Genomic DNA, 21,563 nt, shown 5'->3' with positions numbered 1-21,563 from the left:
ATTTTAAGGCCAAATAATATTTCATTTTAAGCTGGGCAAAATTGTAAATTCCAGTTCTCTTACTTGTAGCATACTGTATGCCGACATTGTGGGATTCACTCGCTTGGCTAGTGATTGCTCCCCTGGAGAACTGGTGCACATGTTGAATGAGCTCTTTGGCAAGTTTGACCAAATTGCAAAAGTAAGTATCTCCAAGGGGTTCAGTAATGGCTGGTTACTCTTGTCTTTGTCTCTGGTTTATTACAGTGGAATGAGGATGGCGTGGTAGATAGTTGACCTGGGGTCTCCTTTCCCTACAGCTTCCAAAGTGGACTGCAGCAAATGCATTTGCACAAACGCTAGGCTGTCTTCACATTAGTCCTACCTCTTTATCTCAGGCCCAAGTCTGAGTACCGTGGGGAATTCTGGAGTCTGCCCGTGGTTCTCAGATTTGACCCTGGGGGTTCCAGTTGCTGATTTATAGTTTACGCACTATCCTTTTGTCACAAGTTAATGCAGAGAGGGTGGGGGAAGGACACACAAAGGAGGAGAATAAAAACAGTCATTTTGCATAAATCTGTTCATGGGTGACATTAGGAATGCATTCATTTGTGGGGATAAGAAACTGGGAGGGTTCTGAGAGAAGGTATTAGTTACCTAGGGAACTAGACTGTTCTATCAGATGTGTCACCATACTGATGGGTTTGTTTATTTGTTAGACATGCTGTTGGCATTACAGTTGTGCTAAGGACAGCCAGGGCATACTGCAAGGCAAATTTTTTGCATTCCAGAACCAGCATTCAGTTACTTAATAGTTTATTGCACTATGGTGCAGACTTGGTTTAAAAGGAAAAGGAATAGGTTTTTTTTTAAAAAAAAATGTTACAGGTCTCCTCTCTCCATTTTATTCTCACAAGAACCCTGTGAGGTAAGTTAAGCTGAAAAACAGTGACTGACCTGAAGTCATCTAGTGAGCATTGCTGAGTAGTGATTTGAGCCCTGGTCGTCTAGGTGCTAGACCAACATGCTAACACTTCCTACCTTTGTAACACTTTCCACATTGAATGATCTGCCATGGAACCACTTCATGTTGGCTGCGGAATGTCTCTGAATTGCAGATTTGAGGCATGGTCTAATGTGTACTCTTCATTCATGATTGCCTTGCCTTGGTTATCACCCTAAGTGAGGGGATGCCAAACTTTTTGGACTAGCAGGCACATTTCAGAATTTGAGAAAGTGCTGTAGGAGCCAATCACAAAATGCCTGCCAAGGGGTATGGCATAACACAAACACACACCACACACATCTCTCCCTCTCTCACAGACTAATGTACAGTATACCTTCCTCTCTCACACATATACACAGACCACACAGATATCTCTCCCTTCCTCTCTGCCCAAGTGCATCTCTCTCAATTACACAAACACAGAGAGCATACACACATATTCAGAAAAGTTCCTCCATGGGTAAAGGACACATCTGCCAAAAAAAACCCCTCCCCTCCAAAAAAATTCAATTTTGTTTTAAAATAAAATAAAATACGAGAGCCATCAACCTGATGTCTTTGGGTGCAGTTGGTGATCCCTGCCCTAAGCAAATCGAAGGCCAGTTTATAGATTCAATAGAATCAAGTGATGAAGCTTTTTTCTGGGCTGCACTATTTTGATGCTGCAGATGGATGCTGCATCTTTATAAATAATCCCCTATGAAGAAAATCCTGCTTGCATGGGGAAAAAATCCAAATATCTTATGTCAGTGGGCTCAACCTAGGCTTCTCCTGGGCACACTCCTTTCTTTATGCAGAGAGTCTTTCATGGCAAAGCATTTGAACACTTGCATCCTTGATTCAGTTGAATGTATAAACAGAGGTCTGAGAGTATACTCTGGAATGCATTTAAGACTTTCCTGTTGCTGAACATTACAGGGGAAGATCAGGACTGGTGGATAATCTGTCTTTTGGGCATCTTGCCCATAATACTGATCTTCTCACCAAGGACCTCTTAAGAAACTTCTAAGAACCCCTACAGCTCCATGATACATGATTTGCAAATCACTAACATCTAATGGAACAGTATTTGTTTTTGAACGGATGAAAAATAATGCTATCAGGCATCATTTAAAAGACTAATTATAGTGCCATAAAGGAGCTCAGCAAAGTGGCAATATAATTTTGAAGATTAACCTCAGGAAGTGATGCTATTTTTGCAAGCACTCAAATATGGATGACAATAAATATCCTGTGTTTAAAATTTCAAACCTCTTCCCAAAGGAGATCTCTATTTTTTGTACCATGCAGGAGGAGTTTTTATTTAATTTCCTATGTCTCTGGATACTGCGTAGTCTGCGTGCTTCTGATTTCACACATCAGGAAAAGTAGGTCAGTGGAAATGGGATGCACATAGCACTCACAGCGCTTTTCAGCTGGCATGTTCCAGCCCAGTTATCTTCCTCCTCCTTATCTTTAGGTGGAATATATTTGACGAAATCAAGCACATCCAGTTACTGCAGCACTCCTGGTATGCTTTATGTAGCTGTAATGGCCGTCTCCTGACTGATTCTTTTTCCCTCTCAGGAAAATGAATGTATGAGAATTAAAATCTTGGGAGATTGCTACTACTGTGTGTCTGGTCTCCCTATATCTCTTCAAAATCATGCCAAGAATTGTGTGAAAATGGGACTGGACATGTGTGAAGCCATAAAGTAGGTATAGACATTTTATAACTTGACATTGTTTTTAACCTTTCCATCCCCAATGAACCTTCATAAGATTGCTTTAAATCTGAAGCACTTCCTTTCATTTATATTTCAGTAAGTTCAGTATTTTCAGTTCTGTATTGAATTGTGCAAACTTTTTCCTCTGTGTAGCTACAGCAATGAAACATACTATGAATTTGGGGTGTACTATATGAAATGTATTAATAGCTTAGTCAGATGCATAGAAGAGGTGAAAGAATCTTTCACTCATGACCCTTTCATGGGGTAAAGTTGAGTAGCATGAGAGTCACAGCAGTGTAGTATCCACTAGGGATGGAGAAGGAATGAGATTCAGTTTGCATTTAAAAGCAAACCTACCTAATCTGTGCTTGCTGAAACAGTACGTCAGCTGAAACACAGCCATTTTTCAAAATGTGCACTTCTCCAAATTTTGCAGTACAGTTCTCCCGCCAAGTAAGGGGTACAATAATGTATGTACTGGGTTAAAGTGGCCACAAAAATGCTTATATGGTGCATCATCTTAGGCAAAATTGCTTTGCAAAATTATTATTACATTTGTATACCGCCCCATAGCCGAAGCTCTCTGGGTGGTTTACAACAATTAAAAACATTAAAGACAAATATACAACTTTAAAAACACTTAAAAAAAATTAAAAAACACATGCTAAAATGCCTGGGAGAAGAGGAAAGTCTTGACCTGGCACCGAAAAGATAACACTGTTGGAGCCAGGCGCACCTCGTCAAAAAAATCATTCCATAATTTGGGGGCCACCACTGAGAAAGCCCTCTCCCTTGTTGCCAGACTCCAAGATTCCCTTGGAGTAGGCACCCGGAGCAGGGCCTTTGATGTTGAGCGTAGTGTACAGGTGGATTTGTGTCTGGAGAGGTGTTCCATCAGGTATTATGGTCCCAAGCCGTGTAAGGCTTTATAGGTTAAAACCAGCACTTTGAATCGAGCTCAGAAACATACAGGCAGCCAATGCAAGTGGGCCAGAATCGGTTTTATATGTTTGAACCATCTGGTTCCTGTTACCAATCTGGCCGCTGCATTTTGCACAAGCTGCAGTTTCCAAACCGTCTTCAAAGGCAGCCCCACACAAAGCGCATTGCAGTAATCTAACTTGGAGATTACCAGAGGATGGACAATTGAAGCCAGGTTATCCGTGTCCAGATAGGGGCGTAGCTGGGCCACCAACCGAAGTTGGTAGAAGGCACTCCGTGTCACTGAGGCTACCTGAGCCTCAAGTGACAGAGATGGTTCCTGGAGAACACCTGAGCTATGAACCTGCTCCTTCAGGGGGAGTGCAACCCCATCCAGGACAGGTTGAACATCCACCATCCGGTCAGAAGAACCACCCACTAGCAGCATCTCAGTCTTTTCTGGATGGAGCCTCGGTTTATTAGCCGAGTGGTAAGTGGCGGTAATGCAGCTGAAGCTCTGTTCACGGCCAGAGTTCGATTCCAACGGAAGGAGGAAGTCGAATCTCCGGTAAAAGGGGTCGAGGTCCACTCAGCCTTCCATCCATCCATTGTTGGTAAAATGAGTACCTGGCATATGCTGGGGGGTAAAGAAAGGCTGGGGAAGGAACTGGCAATCCTACCCCATATATATGGTCTGCCTAGTAACTGTCACAAGACGTCACCCTAAGAGTCGGAAACGACTCGCACTACAAATGTGGGGACACCTTTACCTTTAGTCCATTGTTGTAGCCATACACTGGTTCAGCACATTGACAGTCTCACCTAATGAAGATGAAAAGGAGAAATAGAGCGCACTTCAAAGTTCCGGATGACCGCACCCAACGGTTTCATGTAGATGTTGAACAGCATGGGGGACAGAACTGACCCCTGCGGAACCCCATACTGGAGAGTCCAGGGTGCCGAGCAATGCTCCCCAAGCACCACCTTCTGCAGCCAACCTGCCAAGTAGGAGCAGAACCACTGACATGCAGTCCCTCCCACTCCCAACTCAGCCAGTCATCCCAGAAGGATACCATGGTCGATGGTATCAAAAGCCACTGAGAGATCAAGGAGAATCAACAGAGTCACACTCCCCCTGTCTCTCTCCCGACAAAGGTCATCATACAGGGCGACCAAGGCTGTTTCCGTGCCAAATCCAGGCCTGAAACCCACCTGAAATGGATCCAGATAATCGGTCTCATCCAAGGGTGTCTGGAGCTGGCCTGCCACCACTAGTTCAAGGACCTTTCCCAGGAATGGAACATTTGCCACCGGCCTATGATTATTAAGATTTTCTGAGACCAGGGAGGGTCTCTTCAGGAGTAGTCTCACTACTGCCCCTTTCAGGCAGCCAGGGACCACCCCCTCTTGCAAAGAGGCGTTAATCACTTCCTTGGCCCAGGCGGCTGTTCCATCCCTGCTAGCTTTTATTAGCCAAGAAGGGCAAGGATCCAGCACAGATGTAGTTGCACGAACCTGTCCAAGCACCTTGTCAACGTCCTCAAGCTGTACCAGCTGAAACTCATCCAAGAAATCAGGACAAGGCTGTGCTCTGGATACCTCGCTTGACTTACCTGCTATAACACTGCTATATATAAATGTATATATCAGACAAAATTGCTTTGCAAAATGTATATATTAGGCAGAATTGCATAGAAACATGTATGTTAGGAAAAATGTGTACTAAAATGCTGGTGGATTTTCATGAGGATTTTTTTAAATTGCAAATTGACATGGAAATGTGAAGAACTAAGCTTAATACTGGAAAAGCAGAAAAACGAAAAAAACTGAGATTGATATATTCACCCATCTCTAGTGTTTACTGTTTACCCCCATCACCCATGCAGATCTAGATCTTCTGCCACTACTGGAAAATCTAGATCTACTAAGACCTTTTCATGACAGCATTACTTCCCAGGATTGTCAGAAGATGGACTAAATCTCCTTGTCTTGGAACAAAGGCTGGCTGAACCGTGATTTAGTGTACCTGAAGTCAAAATGTATATGAGAATTTTGAACAGTTGCAAAGTTATGATTTGTTTATACAGCCTTATCAATGTAAATGGTTATGGCAGGAGTAGCCAATGTGATGTCCTCTTGATGTTGTGGACTACAACTCCCATCATCCCTGACCATTGGCCATGGTGGCAGATGATGGTGCACAACATGTGGAGGGCACCATGTTGTCTATCCCTACTTTATGGAAAATATCAAAAAACAGGACCCTGATCCAATAAGCTACAATCTAATTTTTTATGGAGGAGGAGGCAGCAGAAGGTAGGGATGGAAAGCAGCGGCAATGACGTAAAACAAGAGAGAGCAGGAAGGGATGGGCAAAGCCAGGGTAACGAGATTAGAGCTTTTTACAAGCAAGCTGCTCGAGTAGGAAAATATCTCTCGCATGCTGGTGGCATTTGAGCACATATGTATCGAAGATACCAGGGATATGAAAAGACAGTTGTTCATAGATGAGACTTCTAGGAATACAAAGGTATTCAAGGACACATGATGAACTTGCATCAGCTCTAATATCAGTGATGGCAGCTGGGATGCTATGTGGTTGTTACAGCAGTTCCATATCAGCTAAGCTAGAAGAAAGCATGGCATTTCATTCTAAAACTGCAAAGGATCCCTTATCCTTGATTTGTTGGGGAGGTGGTGACGTGGTAGGAATTTCATTCCATAGGTGGTGGGATTGTTCCAAGTGATTGTTTTCTGGGTTAGAGGTCTTCAGCATAATCTCAAGCATAATTTCCACCATCTTTATTCCAGAGCCAGCATTGGTGGTGAGGGAGAGTCACCAAATATGATAACTTTATGAAAATTTGCTTTCTGTGTTCATATTCATAAACAAAGGAGCTGGAGTGTTTACATGTCCAGGGACTCAAAAAACATTTTGGAATGACTTGATTATAATGTTGGGTGTGTTATGGCAAAGATTTAATGTTTTTGAGTGTCTAGTGCACATGGGAATATCTTAACATGTACATTGTATAGGAACACTGTTTTGTTTCATTATTGTGTATATTATGCTACATTTGAAAATTGTACTAAATGCTATTGTGAAAGAATTGGACTCTCATCTATTTTGTTTTTGTTTTATATTGTAAAATCACTCTGGGCTGTAAAATGGTTGCTTTTGCTTTAGAGATTCTTCTGCATAGGACTTTTCTGCATTTTTATTTATTTATTAAAAGCATTTCTATCCCACTCTTCATTGCAAGCAATTTCAGAGCAGGGTGTAAATTAAAATCATAATACCTTAACATAAAACCACAACATGAAAACTACAGAAAACTAAATGCAGATCAGAATAATCACAACTATCAGTCTGAAAAAACTCCAATGAAGGCCTGGGCGAACAGCCAAGTCCTTAGCTGGCACCAAAAGCTCAATTGCATTGGTGCCAGTCATATCTCAACAGGGTGGGTTTATATAGTCTTATGGGTAACCACTCAAGCTGTAAAATTATCTTGTTTTCTAATATAATTTTTAAAAAAAAACAGTTTAACTTGTTGCCTTACTTAAAACCTCAGGGCACCATCACTGTCTGTCTTCCGGCGCCAGACAAAAACATTTTTATCCATCCAGGCTTTTGGATCTTAATTTTCCCTTCATCTTTTTAGTGGAGTGGGTTGAGCTGTGGATCTATTTTTTTAATACATATTATTGATGATCATTTTAGGTTGTTTTTATACTTGTTTTTAATGTTTGTTTCTGTAAGTTGCTTTGAGTCACTTTTATGAAAAGGGGACTTATTAATAGCACCATTTGTTTTGAAAAAACATTATGCTGGGGCCTTGTTATTCACTCCATGTTATTCACACTTGCTGTGTGCCGTATTACATTCAGTATGGGAAGTAGGATGGGCCAGTTAAAGTCCGGAAGGTTAAAGGGCTGTTTAGTGGAGGCAGCCAGGTAGAAATAAAGAAATATACTTGGTAGCAGCGGTGCTACAAGAAGGAGGAGTTGTTTGGCTAGTTTGCTTGTCTCCTATCCCTTTCATGGTGCAGGCTACAGCCTGTGCTGTCACAACCATATTTCAAAACAAAACAAAAATCCACTTAGGATTAGGCTTTTTTCAAGTGTCTTCTGCGCGCTGCTTCTGCAACATTTAACATATCTCATCATGTGATTCTTGTGTATAGCATTCCCACGTCAGCACCATGCATTCTAATCGACACATGTAAGCAGTCTATTTGATTTGGAGGAACACATTGTGCTATATGTAGTGGTAATGTGGTGGTTTAGACTCCATGTTTCATGTGTCAGCCTTTCCCAGTCTTTGGGTCCCCAATGTTGCTGGACTGCAACTCCCATCAACCCCAGCCAACGTGGCCAGTGGTCAAGAACTATGGGAACTGCAGTCCAGCAACATTCAGGGACCCAAAGGATGGGAAAGCCTGATGCAATAGACAGAGTGTTGGACCTGGATTCAAACCTGGAAAGACCTGGAGTCAAATTATAACTTGGCCTTGAGTGACTTGGGGCAGTAGCTATTTAGGAATGGACTGGCCAGTCTATTTCTAGCCTGTGTTAGTTTCACGTGTGTTCATTCAAAAGTCCCCTTTGTCCTGTTTCCACATTAATCTATATGTTGTTTTTGGCACACATGGTATTCCCAATGTCTATGTATGGATGTGAAAGTTGGACAGGGAAAAAAGTGGATAAGAGAAAAATAAACTCATTTGAAATGTGGTGTTGGAGGAGCGCTTTGTGCATACCATGGACTGCGAAAAAGACAAATAATTGGGTGTTAGAACAAATTAAACCAGAACTATCACTAGAAGCTAAAATGATGAAACTGAGCTTATCATACTTTGGACACATAATGAGAAGACATGATTCATTAGAAAAGATAATAATGCTTGGAAAAACAGAAGGGAGTAGAAAAAGAGGAAGGCCAAACAAGAGATGGATTGATTCCCTAAAGGAAGCCACAGACCTGAACTTACAAGATCTGAGCAGGGTGGTTCATGACAGATGCTATTGGAGGTCACTGATTCATAGGGCCACCATAAGTCGTAGTCGACTTGGAGGCACATAACAACAACAGGATGCAAGTACCAAATAAGGGAAGAGAGAAGGGGTGCATGAGAAGAAAGTGCACAGTCCTGTCCCTCCTTCCCAGCTGCTTAACTATGGTTTCGTAAGATGCAAATTGATGTCTGAACTCAGCCAACCTGAGAGAAGAAGAAATCAGAACCACCTACTTTTTTATAATATTGAGATTATAATTTAATAAAATTTCATAGAAGTTCAACTTAAAATATTAAGAAAAAGTTTAAAAGGTGAGTTCTTCTCTCAGGAGCCATGAGGTCTATACAAGAATTAATAATATAATAAATCCTTCTGATAAAAGACCAACATTTTCCATCTATGTTGCCTACTAGTTGCAAAAAAATGAAAGGCAAGTTCCGGTTTTATTTAGAATCCCTTGGTTGTGGTCTTGAATTGACATATTTTTGTCCTGTGTATTTTTATATTAATGTTGATATGGCTGATCTTTAAACCTGCAATAAGTTTTAGTTGTAAATAAGTTATAAAAGAAAATATATTTGATTTTTCAAAAAAAATTAAAACATTTTATACCCCTTTTTAATTAAGACATCAAAAGCAGCACATAAAAATAATTGTGGGATAATTGCAGTACTGTGTGGGTTTTTTTTAAAGTCCAGAAAATAACAGCTGTGATAATTATTTCTCATCAATAGGAAGGTCAGAGATGCAACTGGAGTTGATATTAATATGCGAGTAGGGGTGCACTCTGGGAATGTCCTTTGTGGTGTGATTGGACTGCAGAAATGGCAGTATGATGTATGGTCACATGATGTTACACTAGCCAATCACATGGAAGCTGGAGGAGTTCCAGGGTAAGAATAGTCTCTATTTAACATGTATGTTAATATATTTTCCCAAATTGGTTGGTGCCTGTGAATTTGGATGCTACAAAGACAGAGGGAATGGTCACCAGAAAGGCCTACCATGCCATCAATAGGGTACTATACTCATCAGGCAAGCCAGTGATCCTGCCCTTTGATTGCTGCCTGGGAAATTCTATATTTTAATAGGCCTGAATGTCTTTTATAAACATTGGACATGATCCTGCCAAAGTTTAGTCCTTTGAAGTCATCAGTCTAAGTCCTTTTAAATCTGTGCATAACTCTCCAGTTGAAATCAGTAGGACTACAGGTTTGCCTAGATTGTGTCCACTCCCTTGTCAAAATCCATGCATTTTGCCCTACTAATTTCCTGTGATCCTATTGTAAATATAGATTTCCCCCAGTTACTGAAATGGAAGGGTCTCAGAAGGCACACTGTACAGTTCAAATGCTGAGTCTACAGCTCTGGCTCCCATAAGGTGCTGTGACAGGAGACCACTAGAAACCAGTTGGAAACTGCTCTGATCTCTTTTGAGGAAGAGAGGGGTTTAAATATAATTGATAAATAGAGGGAACACCTCTGCATCTTTTGAATATATTAATTGAATGGGGAAGCCACTGAGGGGAGGGAGCTTCTGGTGTTCATCAGAGTCTCCTGTCCATAAGAGACAACTTGATTGGAACAAAGGAGAAAGTGTGTGTGCTTTCAGCATTAAGAAAACACTTAGCAGCCATTTTTAAAGCACAATTATAAGATGGACCTAGATCTCATTGAGGTGGGCATCTGGGTTGTACCATTTCACACTGCAGGTGAGGGCTCATATGACTGAATATAAATAAAATCCCTTCACCTAGGGAAAAAGGACCTAACCAAGTCCTTCCCCTGATGTTCTGTTCCTCTGTGCACAGATGTATTTGTTGGTGTTTTTTTGCACGTGGGAGCCACATGCACCCTTGTGAAAAGTGATACGGCTTAGTTGTAGGTTGACCATGTCAGTAAGAACCAGGTTTCGGTAGACATTTCTTTTTGTGCATAGCAACCCTCAGATTTGTTACCTGCAAATATATTTTTTGCAAAGTGTCATTTGGTTGATGAGTATTTCATTTTGTATCTAAAACTGTAGGGAATATTTCTCAGCATTAAAACAAGAATCAACGTTACATTCTTAATGTTGTGTAATGGTCATTTTAAAATAAACCATAATTTCAGCCGTGTTCACATTACTTCAGTCACCTTGGCACACTTGAATGGAGCTTACAAAGTGGAAGACGGAGATGGAGATGTAAGGGATCCGTATCTCAAGGAGCATAATGTGAAAACCTACTTTATAATCAATCCCAAGGTGAGTAGCACTTCATTTGTTTTGTCCATACTGAGGCTATTGTATTTGAAAATGCTATAAGCAGTGAACAGCAGTGATTTTGCTTCCATTGCTTCTAGGATCACATTGGGCTGATTTGGACTTGAGAATGAGCTTAGAAAAGTCTCAAGCTTGCGCACTCCCCCTGTACACTCCCCCTGGTGCAGCTGTAAGAAGGAATTTAGAAGCTTTAACTTCCATTTTAGATTAAAGACAGCTTGCCATTTATGAAGCTGGCTTGTGTTCATTAACCATTGTTAAGTTTAACCACAATTTAGGATTTGAACATACTGCTAAACTGAGGTTAATGTAAAATGGATGCAGAAGTTTTAATCTCTTATGGAACAGCCATGAGAAGGAGAGGTGAGGGGAAAGTGCATGAGCCTGAGGTTCACTGCAGCTTGCTCTTGTAATATTAAACCACAGTTTAGTGTTATGTGCAGATTGGGCCACCTCCAGAAGTGGATTGCCTGGTAGTGTGGAGCAACTGTGCTCGCTTCCCAGCTGGTGCATCAGTGCTACTTACCAAAGGGAAGAGGGGTGAGGCAATGGGGCAGATAGGCACAGTGTGGGTGCACCAGCAGGAGCTGGCCCTATTAGTGCACCTGCACTCCATTGAACTCCCAGTCACCTTGCCCCTCCCTCTTTCTATCCCAGTAAGTGGCAGTAACACACCTGCTGGGGAGCTAGCATTGTGGCTCTGCCCCACTGGGCAAGCCATTTCTGGACACTTCCTTTATTAACTGGATTTGTTATGTACATACACTCTTTTGGATCTGAAGCTGTAAAAACCTTTCTGTTACACAGTTGGTGCTAAACACTTATGTGGTATTGTCTGGACTGGGTATATGGTGCAGTTGGTTGGATTGCCAAAAAAAGAGTGTAGAATATGATATTGGGCACTGAATTAATCTTCCTTAGAATCTTGTGTATTTGTTTTTGTGTGTCTGTGTGTGTTTTAAGAACAAATTTCTACCTTTTATACATTTGCGGATAATGCCAGCTAAATTCTCAGGAGTCAAAAGGGTAGCAGAATAAAATCTCCAGTGGTTTGGTCTTTATTGCTCTCCATTGCTTCTCCCCATGACTAGCAAAACTAGAAGAAGTTATGCAAAACAGCAAAAAGTCTTCAAAGTTTATATTACCTATGTCTCTTGTGTTTATTTCCTAACTAGGAAGAAAAACGAAGCCCACAGCATCATTTCCGACCCCGGAATACTCTAGATGGAGCTAAAATGAGAGCATCTGTTCGTATGACCCGGTACTTGGAATCATGGGGAGCAGCCAAGCCGTTTGCTCACTTGCACCATCGGGACAGTATGATTACTGAAAATGGCAAGATCAGCACCATGGTAAGAGTTTTCTGTATTGTTATATATTTGTACTAGACAGTGAGGGAGCCAGTTTGATGGGGGAGAGAAAGAAAGACTATGACTTTTCTCTTCTCCCTTCCTCCAGATCTCTCTCCTCCCTCCCACTCCTCGCCCCAATAATTATATTCTCGGATTTCAGGCTGGCAGCCAACTCTGAACCAGAGCCCTTTAACACTATATAGCACAGCATGGGAAAGTGTCACAAATGGAGAAAGAAAGAAATAAAAAGTGCTCACCCACCACCACCACCCACCCCCTCCATAAACCTCAGTCCTCGGAATCTCCTGGTTCCAAGACAGGTTACCTCTGAATGCCAGTTCTGGGAAGACAAACTGGCGACTGCTATTGCTTTTATGCCCTGCAGATGGCCTTCCTGCATGCATCTGGCTGGTCACTATGAGAAACAGGATGCTGGCCTAGATGAACCTTTGGTCTGATCCATCAGGACTTTGCTTGTGTTCTGATGAACCTATATTATGATCATTAGTGTCTCATTCTTGTATCAGCTGAGTTGTATTCTTTTGGCTTGCACTACTAAGGCTGCAATGTTGCATAATTATACCAGGGAGGATATCCTATTTAACTTAGTAGGGATTAATGTCTGCACAAAAATACTTGGAATTGCACTGCTTAGGTGCAATCCTGGCCCATTAAAATTAATGAGAATTTTGCCATATACTTTACTGAGATTTTTGAGTCGGAAGTGGGGAAAATGTTTACTGACACATTATTTGCATTACAATACAGCCTTATACATTCAGAATCAATAATGTTTTATAATTATTTAACATTAGATTTCTTATCTGCCCTTTACCGTAAGGTCCCAGGAGTGGGGGGAGGCCTATAACAATACAGTACACATTTATAAAAGAAATAAAACAGTTACAAACATAAAACAAGAAAATACTGTGTGATTGGCTGACATTTTCTATTAATCTCTTAGGACATGCCTATGGGTCAGTATAATTTCCAGCATTGTAGAGAAAGGTATGTGTTAATTTTTTAAACATTAACTTGGTAAGAAAAAGGCATTATTACCTTTAACCAGCAATTCTAAATATATATGAGCTTTCACTTTGTTAGCTGGGGTAATTATGAACAGCTGTTAGGATTTTAATTGACTTAATATAATTCAATTTGACACAGGCAAACCGATGCCAACAGTACATTTGCTCTTTTGTATTAGGGATTTGTTGACGTTCTGACAGTAATTCCCATCTTGGTGGTGCTAATAGGCTGTCAGAAGAGTTTGTTGGTAGACTGAAGTTATCAGCAAAACTCGGATTTGAGGCTCAACTAGACATAATCTTGTTATATAGTTTGATGCTGCATAGCTTTTTTTAACTAAATGGCTGGTGTGAGGTTGACCAAGACAGATCAGAAGCATTGTGCAGGGGAGGGGGCTTTAACCCTGTGCCCCCACTGCAGTCCTATTTGGAATCGAACATTCCCCCAGCTTGGTGCTGTCCAAATGCTGACTATTCACAATGGCAGGAAAGCTCCCATTTTGGATAGCAAGCAGAGGGGGAGGTCTAGTTCCGATTGGAACCACAGTGAGGGGAAAGGCATTAAGCCTCTCTTTCCTCATTCCATAGTCCCGATCCACCTCCATCTCTCCCTCATTGGCTATTTAGGGAGAAAAACAGCTACGCAATGCCAAACTATATGACCACCTTTAATTTGGCCCTAAGAAATAAGTCCAGTGCTTGATAATTATAACAATACTGTTCCCGGACTGAGATGGGCCACAGCACCTAATGCTCTAGTAACCTCACGGCTAGATTACTGTAATGTGCTCTACATAGGGCAGCCCTTGAAAATAGTCCAGGAACTTTAGCTGGTGCAGAATACAAACGTTTTGTTGGATATTACTGGGTGGTCCCATATAACACCAATTTTGTGGGGTCTTCCCTGACTGACTATATGTTACTGGGCCCAATTCAAGATGCTGGTGTTAATATATAAGGCCATAAATTACTTCAGACCTAAGTATCTGAACAAGTGCCTCAGCACAGACACTTCTCACTGTTTCACCGTTAAGTGTTGCCCGTTGTGCGGCAACACAGGACAGGTTCTTCTCTGTTGTGGTGCCTCACCTGTGGAATTCTCTCCTTCTGGAGGCACAGATGGCCCCTACATTATTGGGCTTTCAGGTACAGGTGAAAACTCACTTGTCCACAAAGCCTTTTGAAGTCATCTGATTGTTCCAGGTCTTAGTGTCATTGGTGACTGCTCAAACTTTTAAATGTGTTACGATTTTTGTTTAAAATTTGGCAGCTGCGAGGAAGGGCCCTCTCTCTGTGGTAGAGCATCAGCTTTCTATGCAGAAAGTCTTGGGTTCCTTCCCTCACATCTCCAGGAAGGGCTGGAAATGTCCTGTTTGAAGTCCTGGAGAGCCACTGCCAGTTAGTATAGGTAATATTGAGTTAGATGGAGCACTGGTTTGACTTGGTATAAGGCAGCTTCCTATGTTCCAGTTGTTTTTATTTTTTTTAATCATGTTTTTATTTATTAGACACGATAATTGTTTTACATATTATTTGTGGGTCTCTCCCAGCGTCCTTTAATTGGGCATTCATGATGATTTGTGGTTATGATTATACTTACACATTTATATATGATCCCACTTTCAATATTGTTTGTGTCTGCAAAGGTTTTGGGGAGAACATACTGCTTTGTCTCCTATCAATGCATATCGTGCAGCTTCCTGCTAAAATCCTGTAACTTCCATATCACAAGTATTCTGGGAGTTTTTTTATCCTTTTGCTATAGCATAAGAGCGCTCCTCCAGATGGCGATAATGCAGTAACATTGGGGACGCATGACTGAATAACTAATAAAGTGGAATGATGTCTGAATGGTCCAGTATAAATCCACCATGAATCCACTATTATTGTATCAATGACATCTTGCAAAATTATCCTTCCCCCCATTAAAAAATAAATCAGTCTTAAAGGCACCCTATATACAACCATGTGATGAAGGGCAATCAAAAAGGTTAATATAAATAAGTGTGTGTGTTTGTGGCCTACCTGCCAGATGCCTGACATTACACCCTCTTTTGTCGTTTAAGGCAAAGCGGAAAAGCAGAAGAGTTATTCTCCTAGTGATGCACCACATGTGGCTGGTGAACAGTTTGGCAAGGGCTAGGAATGGGGGAGAAACTGAAGTCAGTTCACATTTAAAGCTGAATCTATCAAATTTATACTTTTCAAAACAGTATGAAAACCAAAACACAACCATCCTTCGAAATTCGCACTTATCCGAATTTTGCAATGTAGTTTCCAACCAAGCAGTATTTATCAAGTGCATATACTAGGGGAAAGCATGCATAAAAATGAACATATTAGTGAAACTAACATACAAAAATGCATCATATTGGGTCAAACTGCTTGCAAAAATGTGTCCATTTGTCAAAACTGCATACATAAATGTTTTTATTAGGATAAATTCACACTAAAATGCTGAAGAATCGCTGAGGATTTTTTTTAAAAAAAATTACAAATTGCTGCAGAAATGTGTAGAACCAAATTTAAAATTGGGGAAAATGGGAAACTGAGAAATCTGAAATTGATAGATCCTTCCATCATTAGTGGGTACCATGAGCTGAGTCAGAAAGGAAGACTTTCCTTTTAGGGTGTTCACACTTAAAGCTTAGGCTTTAAGGTACAGGGCACTCTTTATGAAAGGAAGAACGTACCCAAGCAGGTACACAGTTAGAGACTCTAGAGGGTGCAGATAAACTTGGTTCTTTCATTCAGAAGCTTCATTCTGAAGAATGAGGAGATAAAATAAGCCCTTTCTTACAGACTTACAATGATATCATGGAATTGCACAAGATAATATGTCAAGTTCATAGGCAACAAAATGTGTAACAATATCTGTTCACTTGAGGATAATTGTACCAGATCCAGTGATTCTAACAGAATTGCTAAATTCTAGATTTGTGTCAAACAGCTGTTTGAAGTCAGAGTGTAGGTTATGTTACTATGAAGTCATCTCAGCAACAAATCAACTTTAAATTGCAAAATGAATGGCTGATATTAAATGCAGATCCGTATACGGCAAGTGATGTAGCAAATATTGCTTCAGGAGACAGGAATGGAAAGAGCTGGTTCTCTTATTGTTTTCTCATCTCTCTAATTATTGCCATACTTTATTTTTTTTTCCTGCTAACTTCTATTCCTCCTCTTGTCCTCCATAGAACAAAATCTCAGAAGAAAAGGTTTGAAGAAGAACTGAATGAAAGGATGATTCAAGCAATTGATGGAATTAATGCTCAAAAGTATGCTTGCACACAAAATTACCCTGCTGCTCCCATTCATGTCATGGAATCAAAATGGCAATTCAGAGGGGAACCTGAAGGATCTTTGGCTTAACTCCTTGTACTAGGGCTGGAGGAACCTATTTGAAAGTTCCTATCTGATTGTTCCCACATCATCCTGATTATAGGATGACAAAAGAAAAGAGCAGAAAGGAGCAAGCTGCTCTGTGGTTGAATTTCCTATAGACAAGGAATAAGTATTTTAGTATGCCTGGTTTATTGGAAACAAAGGAGAACTGAGCAGATATTCTGTTTGAGGGGCTGAGAGCAGAGCACTATATGAGATGGTACTGCCTTGTTCTCTTCATTGTTGGCTAATGTGCTACATCAGTGGTTCTTAGCCTTTTTTTGGTCACACACCTCTTTGAGAATTTGATAGAAGCTATGGATCACCATACATAAATGCATACAGTTTGTTTTATTGCATTGGGAATTGTTTTTGTTTGTTGGTTTGCCCTGGTTCATGGACCCCCTGACCACTGGTAAAGAATCCTTGTGCTACTTGCTTAGTGGCAAGGTGTGACTGAAGCATTCCCCATAACTGTGGACAAGGAGAGCTCAGAGAGAGCTCTGCACATATCTTTAATTTCCCCAAATTTAAGATTGCAGCTATAATCTGGGAGATGGGGACAGTCTATATCCCCAGTAGGACTCAGATTAAAACATGCACAAAAAATTATAATTTATGTGCATAGTTTCACATGCTTAAGCCTCCACTAATTTAACTGAACCTAAGTGAAATTTGACCTGCGGTTGTACATCTTGTCTTCCAGTGAGATGGCCCACCCAGACCATGTTATAGCAGTTCTCCAGGTTCCTTGCTGCCTGTGTATGATTTGGGGACATACTATAAGATCTAGTTTTGACCTATAATAGCTTAGGCAAATTTATATAAAGAAACAACTCACTTTCATGTATTGTCTCTTGACCAGATCAGCTAAGAGCATCACCACATGATATAGTATTGTTTTCGGTCCTTACAACAAGGTCTGAAATCTGAAGATCCCATTGCCAGCATAGACACCACATATTATCTACCTGCATTACAAATTTAAATTGGATGTATTCCAGTTTAACTGTTTTGGTTTCCTGCAAAGAATCATGGGAGCTGTAGTATGATGTTTCCTAATACTGTTTCCTAAACCCAGGGCTGGATTAAGCTGAGGAGGGCCCCTAGGCTGATTGGTATTTGAGGGGCCCTATCCCCACGCTTCACCTACCTTTCCATTGTTTTTTGCGGCGCGCAGGTTTGCCATCAATCAAGATGGTGGCCGAGGTTTCCCTAAGGAGCTGAAGCCTCTGCGTGCCATCAGCCAAGATGGCGGCAGAGGCTTCAGCCCCTTAAGGAAACCTCGGCCGCCATCTTGATTGATGGCAAATCTGCGAGCTGCAAAAAACAACGGAAAGGTAGGTATAGCGGGGGGATGGCGGTCCATGGATGCTTCCGTGGATAGCAGAAGGAGAGCGGAGGGCCCCCTGTAGCTCCAGGGGCCCTCAGGCCAGTGCCCCATGGGCCCCTAGGCTTCAGCCTACTAAGCCTAATGGATAATCTGGCCCTGCCTAAACCCCCTCACAGGGCTACCGTTCATATAGGCTTTCCTGGAGACACAGGGTATTATAGTTAAACAAGTTTTAGTCTGTAACATAGACTTAGATAGGATTTCCTTCCATTGTACAAAATTCTGTCTCTTACTTTAAAGTGTTCAGAAAAATATAAGGAGGAAAGAGTTACTCGGCTTTATATATAACATTCTGTATGTTCTTTCTTTCTCTTCTAGGCAGTGGCTTAAGTCTGAGGATATCCAAAGGATATCATTGCTCTTCTATAACAAATCACTAGAAAAAGAAGTGAGTGACATTTAGCATAGAACTCAGGGGTTCTATATTCTTTTTTTTTTTTAAGTGGGTGATAACGTTACTTGTTTCTGTGGTTACGTGTAGGTCCTCATACCTGAAAAACATGAATGCACTCTAATGGTGTAGAAGTTTAGATAGCCATGGCTTTCCCCACCTGTTATAATAATAATAATAATAAATTATAATAATAAATTTAATTTATGCGTCGCCTATCTGACCAATGGCCACTCTAGGCGACTTACATGTTCCTCTCTATTCTATTTAATCTCCTGCTGATGTGCAGTTGGGCAAACTTGGATTCCTGTTTGTTGTTGTATTTTGGGGAGGAAAGACAGAAGAATACAAGATAAGGGGGGAAACTATGGCTATCTTTTCTCCTGCATCACTCAATGTAAAGTATGTGCATGTTCTCCAGATTGCAGCCTGTCAGTCTTACCTGTAGGCACTTTAAATGTCACAGAAATCGTGTTTGCTTTGCCAGAGAACTTAAAATTGGTTGGTTTTGACTTCTTTCAATGCTCTATTAGATAATGTGTTTGTCTACCAGGCCTAGCAAATCAAAGCATTTGGTCATGATGCTGATTATTGCTTTTTCTTGTATACTGAATGTTATCAGCGCTACTGTGCTGTAATGATCCCCAGCTTTGTCTTTAACAATTCTGGTTGAAGTATGTCAGGTTATTCTCAGACTAGGAGTGGACTGTTTGGGGATTTCTGATTCAAATTGATTTTGTTCATTTTCCATTGTAGGAAAAAAAAACATTCAGTATAAATATTTTATACCGATAGGTCTGGGCACAGTTTACTAGAAGGTTCCCCAGTGTAATACTCAGCGGTATTCTTGTCTAGCCCTTATGCAGTTCAGTGGGGCCTATGCAAGAGAACTTCTTCGTGGTTTGTGCCCTTTAATTACAGTAATGTATCCCCAATAGGCACAATTTATGAGAGTTTTATGTCAAACTTTAAAAAAAATGTAAAGAGAGGCAAAACCGTTAATGACAATGCTTGCTCTTGATTATTTTCTTGCTGGATAAACTTAATTGGCCCAAGTTCATCATCACAATATAAAATCCCTGATGGATTAGACCAAGAGTCCATCCAGTGTCCTGTGGCCAGAGAGACGCTTCCAAGAAGCCCATCAGCTTGGCATGAAAGCAGCATCCCTTCCCCATCTTTTGTTCTCTAGCCACTAGTATCCAGAGGTACATTGCCTGTGTACATGGAGGAGGTTCTGTTTAGCTATCACAGCAAACAGCTGCTGACGAACCTGCTCCATTAATTTTTCCAATCCTTTTCTTTAAGCCCATCAAACTAACAGCCATCGCCACATCAGTAAGCATAAGCATGTTTGCCAGAAATTGCAGTAATTTTAGCAACTGTTTTATATAATTTTAGGGGGGGGGTTTGGTAATCGCTTTCTAATTTTCTTTTAGTATAGAGCAACGACCCTACCTGCGTTCAAGTACTATGTGACTTGTGCTTGCCTTATATTCTTCTGCATTTTTCTTGTGCAGATTCTAGTACTACCCAAGTAAGTGAACAACGTGTGCAGCTCTTTGTTTATATCCATTCATGTCGTTGTCACTCTTTTCCGTCCTAGGAGGGGTTTGCCTTTAATCCAGCTGTAATATGTGACTGTTTGTTTTGAAAAAGTCATGCAATTATGTTTCTCTTTCTGTCCGCTTTTGTCCTTCTACATCTTTCTGAACCACTAGCACCCAATAGGGAGGGGCTACCAAGCTGGCTTCCTGACATCAGCATTGCTACAGCTTATCTGCATGGGGCTGGGGTGAGGCAGGGTGGTGACAAGGTGTTGGGGCTGCATAGAGGCACTGGCAGGAGTGCCAGATTGGCTCTGCTGGTGCGTCCACACAACCTTGGCTTCACCGCCACCTTTATTTATTTATTTATTTTCATTTATAAACCGCCCATAGCCAATGGCTCCCTGGGCGGTGTACAACATACAATAATACAGTAAGTCAACAACCTTGTGCCAGTCTGTCCAGGTAAGCTGCAGCGATGCTGGTGTTGGGAGCGCAGTCCGCCTTACCACTCTGTTTGCTATTGCTCTGACCTTTTCTCCTCTTTTCCTCCTTTCCGTTTCGTTCAAGATGGTTATGGTGCTACTACTGGTGCAACCCGTTTTAACCTGGGCATGATCCAGTTGAGGGTCACAGCTAGGTTTGTTAGATTTGGTGTAGAGCAACAGGAGGCCACTGCTGGCCAATTTCTAATGGAATCTTGTAACAGTCACTGCTATGGATGTAGGGCCCTTTTCCTCTATAGTTTCTGGTCAGTAGCATGGCCTTGTTCTACTTTCTACTACATCAGCCAATGTAAAGGAAAACAAGTTCTCCAGGTTACTGGCCTGGCAATCCTAGTCACAATCCATTAGCTGTACACCAATCCTGTAAAATTAATGATTGTTAGATCTAAATACTAATGCACCTTCAATCTATAATTTAGGGTCGAATCTGAATAACAGTCCAATCCAAACCCAAGATCCATCTTGTTGAGAGAGTTTGGATCTGGCAGATAGTGGGCTTTCCCAGCTAAACTGGGGCTATACTGACATAGCTCCCTCACTCCAGCTCAGCTGGGGTAAGTTCTCAAAAAGCAGCATTCTGGTGGTGTGGTGGGGGCAGGACAGGGCAAAGAGAGACCTACATCTATTGCAACCCCCTTTCAGCTCAGTCATGTGACCTAATAACCTGGTGGAACAGAGTTAGGGGTAACTTATGCTGGCATAAATTATACTGGCTTTCTATAGTTAGGATTGTTCTGTAAATCATACTCATAGACCGGTTGAAATCAATGGACTTAAATTAGAGCACAATCCAACTCGCTTTTTCACCAGACTGAGGGCAGTTGGATGCAGCGGATAACCAGATGAGCTGGCTGGGTCCTGGCTGAGCCAGGCTATGCTGATGTAAGGCTCAGCTGGGACGCAGCCAGCTCAGCCAAGACCAGCGCAAGTAGAGCAATGTAAGGCCCAAAGAAGGGTTGTGTTGGGGAGGGGCTGAGGTGAAGGGACTTAGGCCACATCCAACTCATGTTCAGAGTGCTCCTGGCAAAAGTTACATGGGGAAAGATGTTGGTCTAAGAAAATAAT

At 41.4% G+C, this 21,563-nt stretch overlaps 1 protein-coding gene across 5 annotated transcripts in view; it reads left to right on the top strand.

Moving 5' to 3' along the window:
* Positions 1-21,563, top strand: part of ADCY2 (adenylate cyclase 2) — a 260,383-nt gene that overhangs the window by 175,378 nt on the left and 63,442 nt on the right. For all 5 annotated transcript variants that reach the window (XM_061588160.1, XM_061588151.1, XM_061588133.1 and 2 more), the window contains exons 6-14: positions 70-181; positions 2,552-2,679; positions 9,369-9,527; positions 10,747-10,879; positions 12,073-12,249; positions 13,214-13,257; positions 16,475-16,555; positions 18,373-18,442; positions 19,885-19,982. In XM_061588160.1, the coding sequence (XP_061444144.1) occupies positions 70-181; positions 2,552-2,679; positions 9,369-9,527; positions 10,747-10,879; positions 12,073-12,249; positions 13,214-13,257; positions 16,475-16,555; positions 18,373-18,442; positions 19,885-19,982 (1,002 nt within the window). The remainder of the gene's footprint in view (positions 1-69; positions 182-2,551; positions 2,680-9,368; positions 9,528-10,746; positions 10,880-12,072; positions 12,250-13,213; positions 13,258-16,474; positions 16,556-18,372; positions 18,443-19,884; positions 19,983-21,563) is intronic.

The sequence above is a fragment of the Rhineura floridana genome, chromosome 1, assembly GCF_030035675.1.
Source record: "Rhineura floridana isolate rRhiFlo1 chromosome 1, rRhiFlo1.hap2, whole genome shotgun sequence".
NCBI lineage: Eukaryota > Metazoa > Chordata > Lepidosauria > Squamata > Rhineuridae > Rhineura > Rhineura floridana.
The sequence above is the reverse complement of the archived record's forward strand: the minus strand, read 5'-3'. Positions and strand labels throughout refer to the sequence as shown.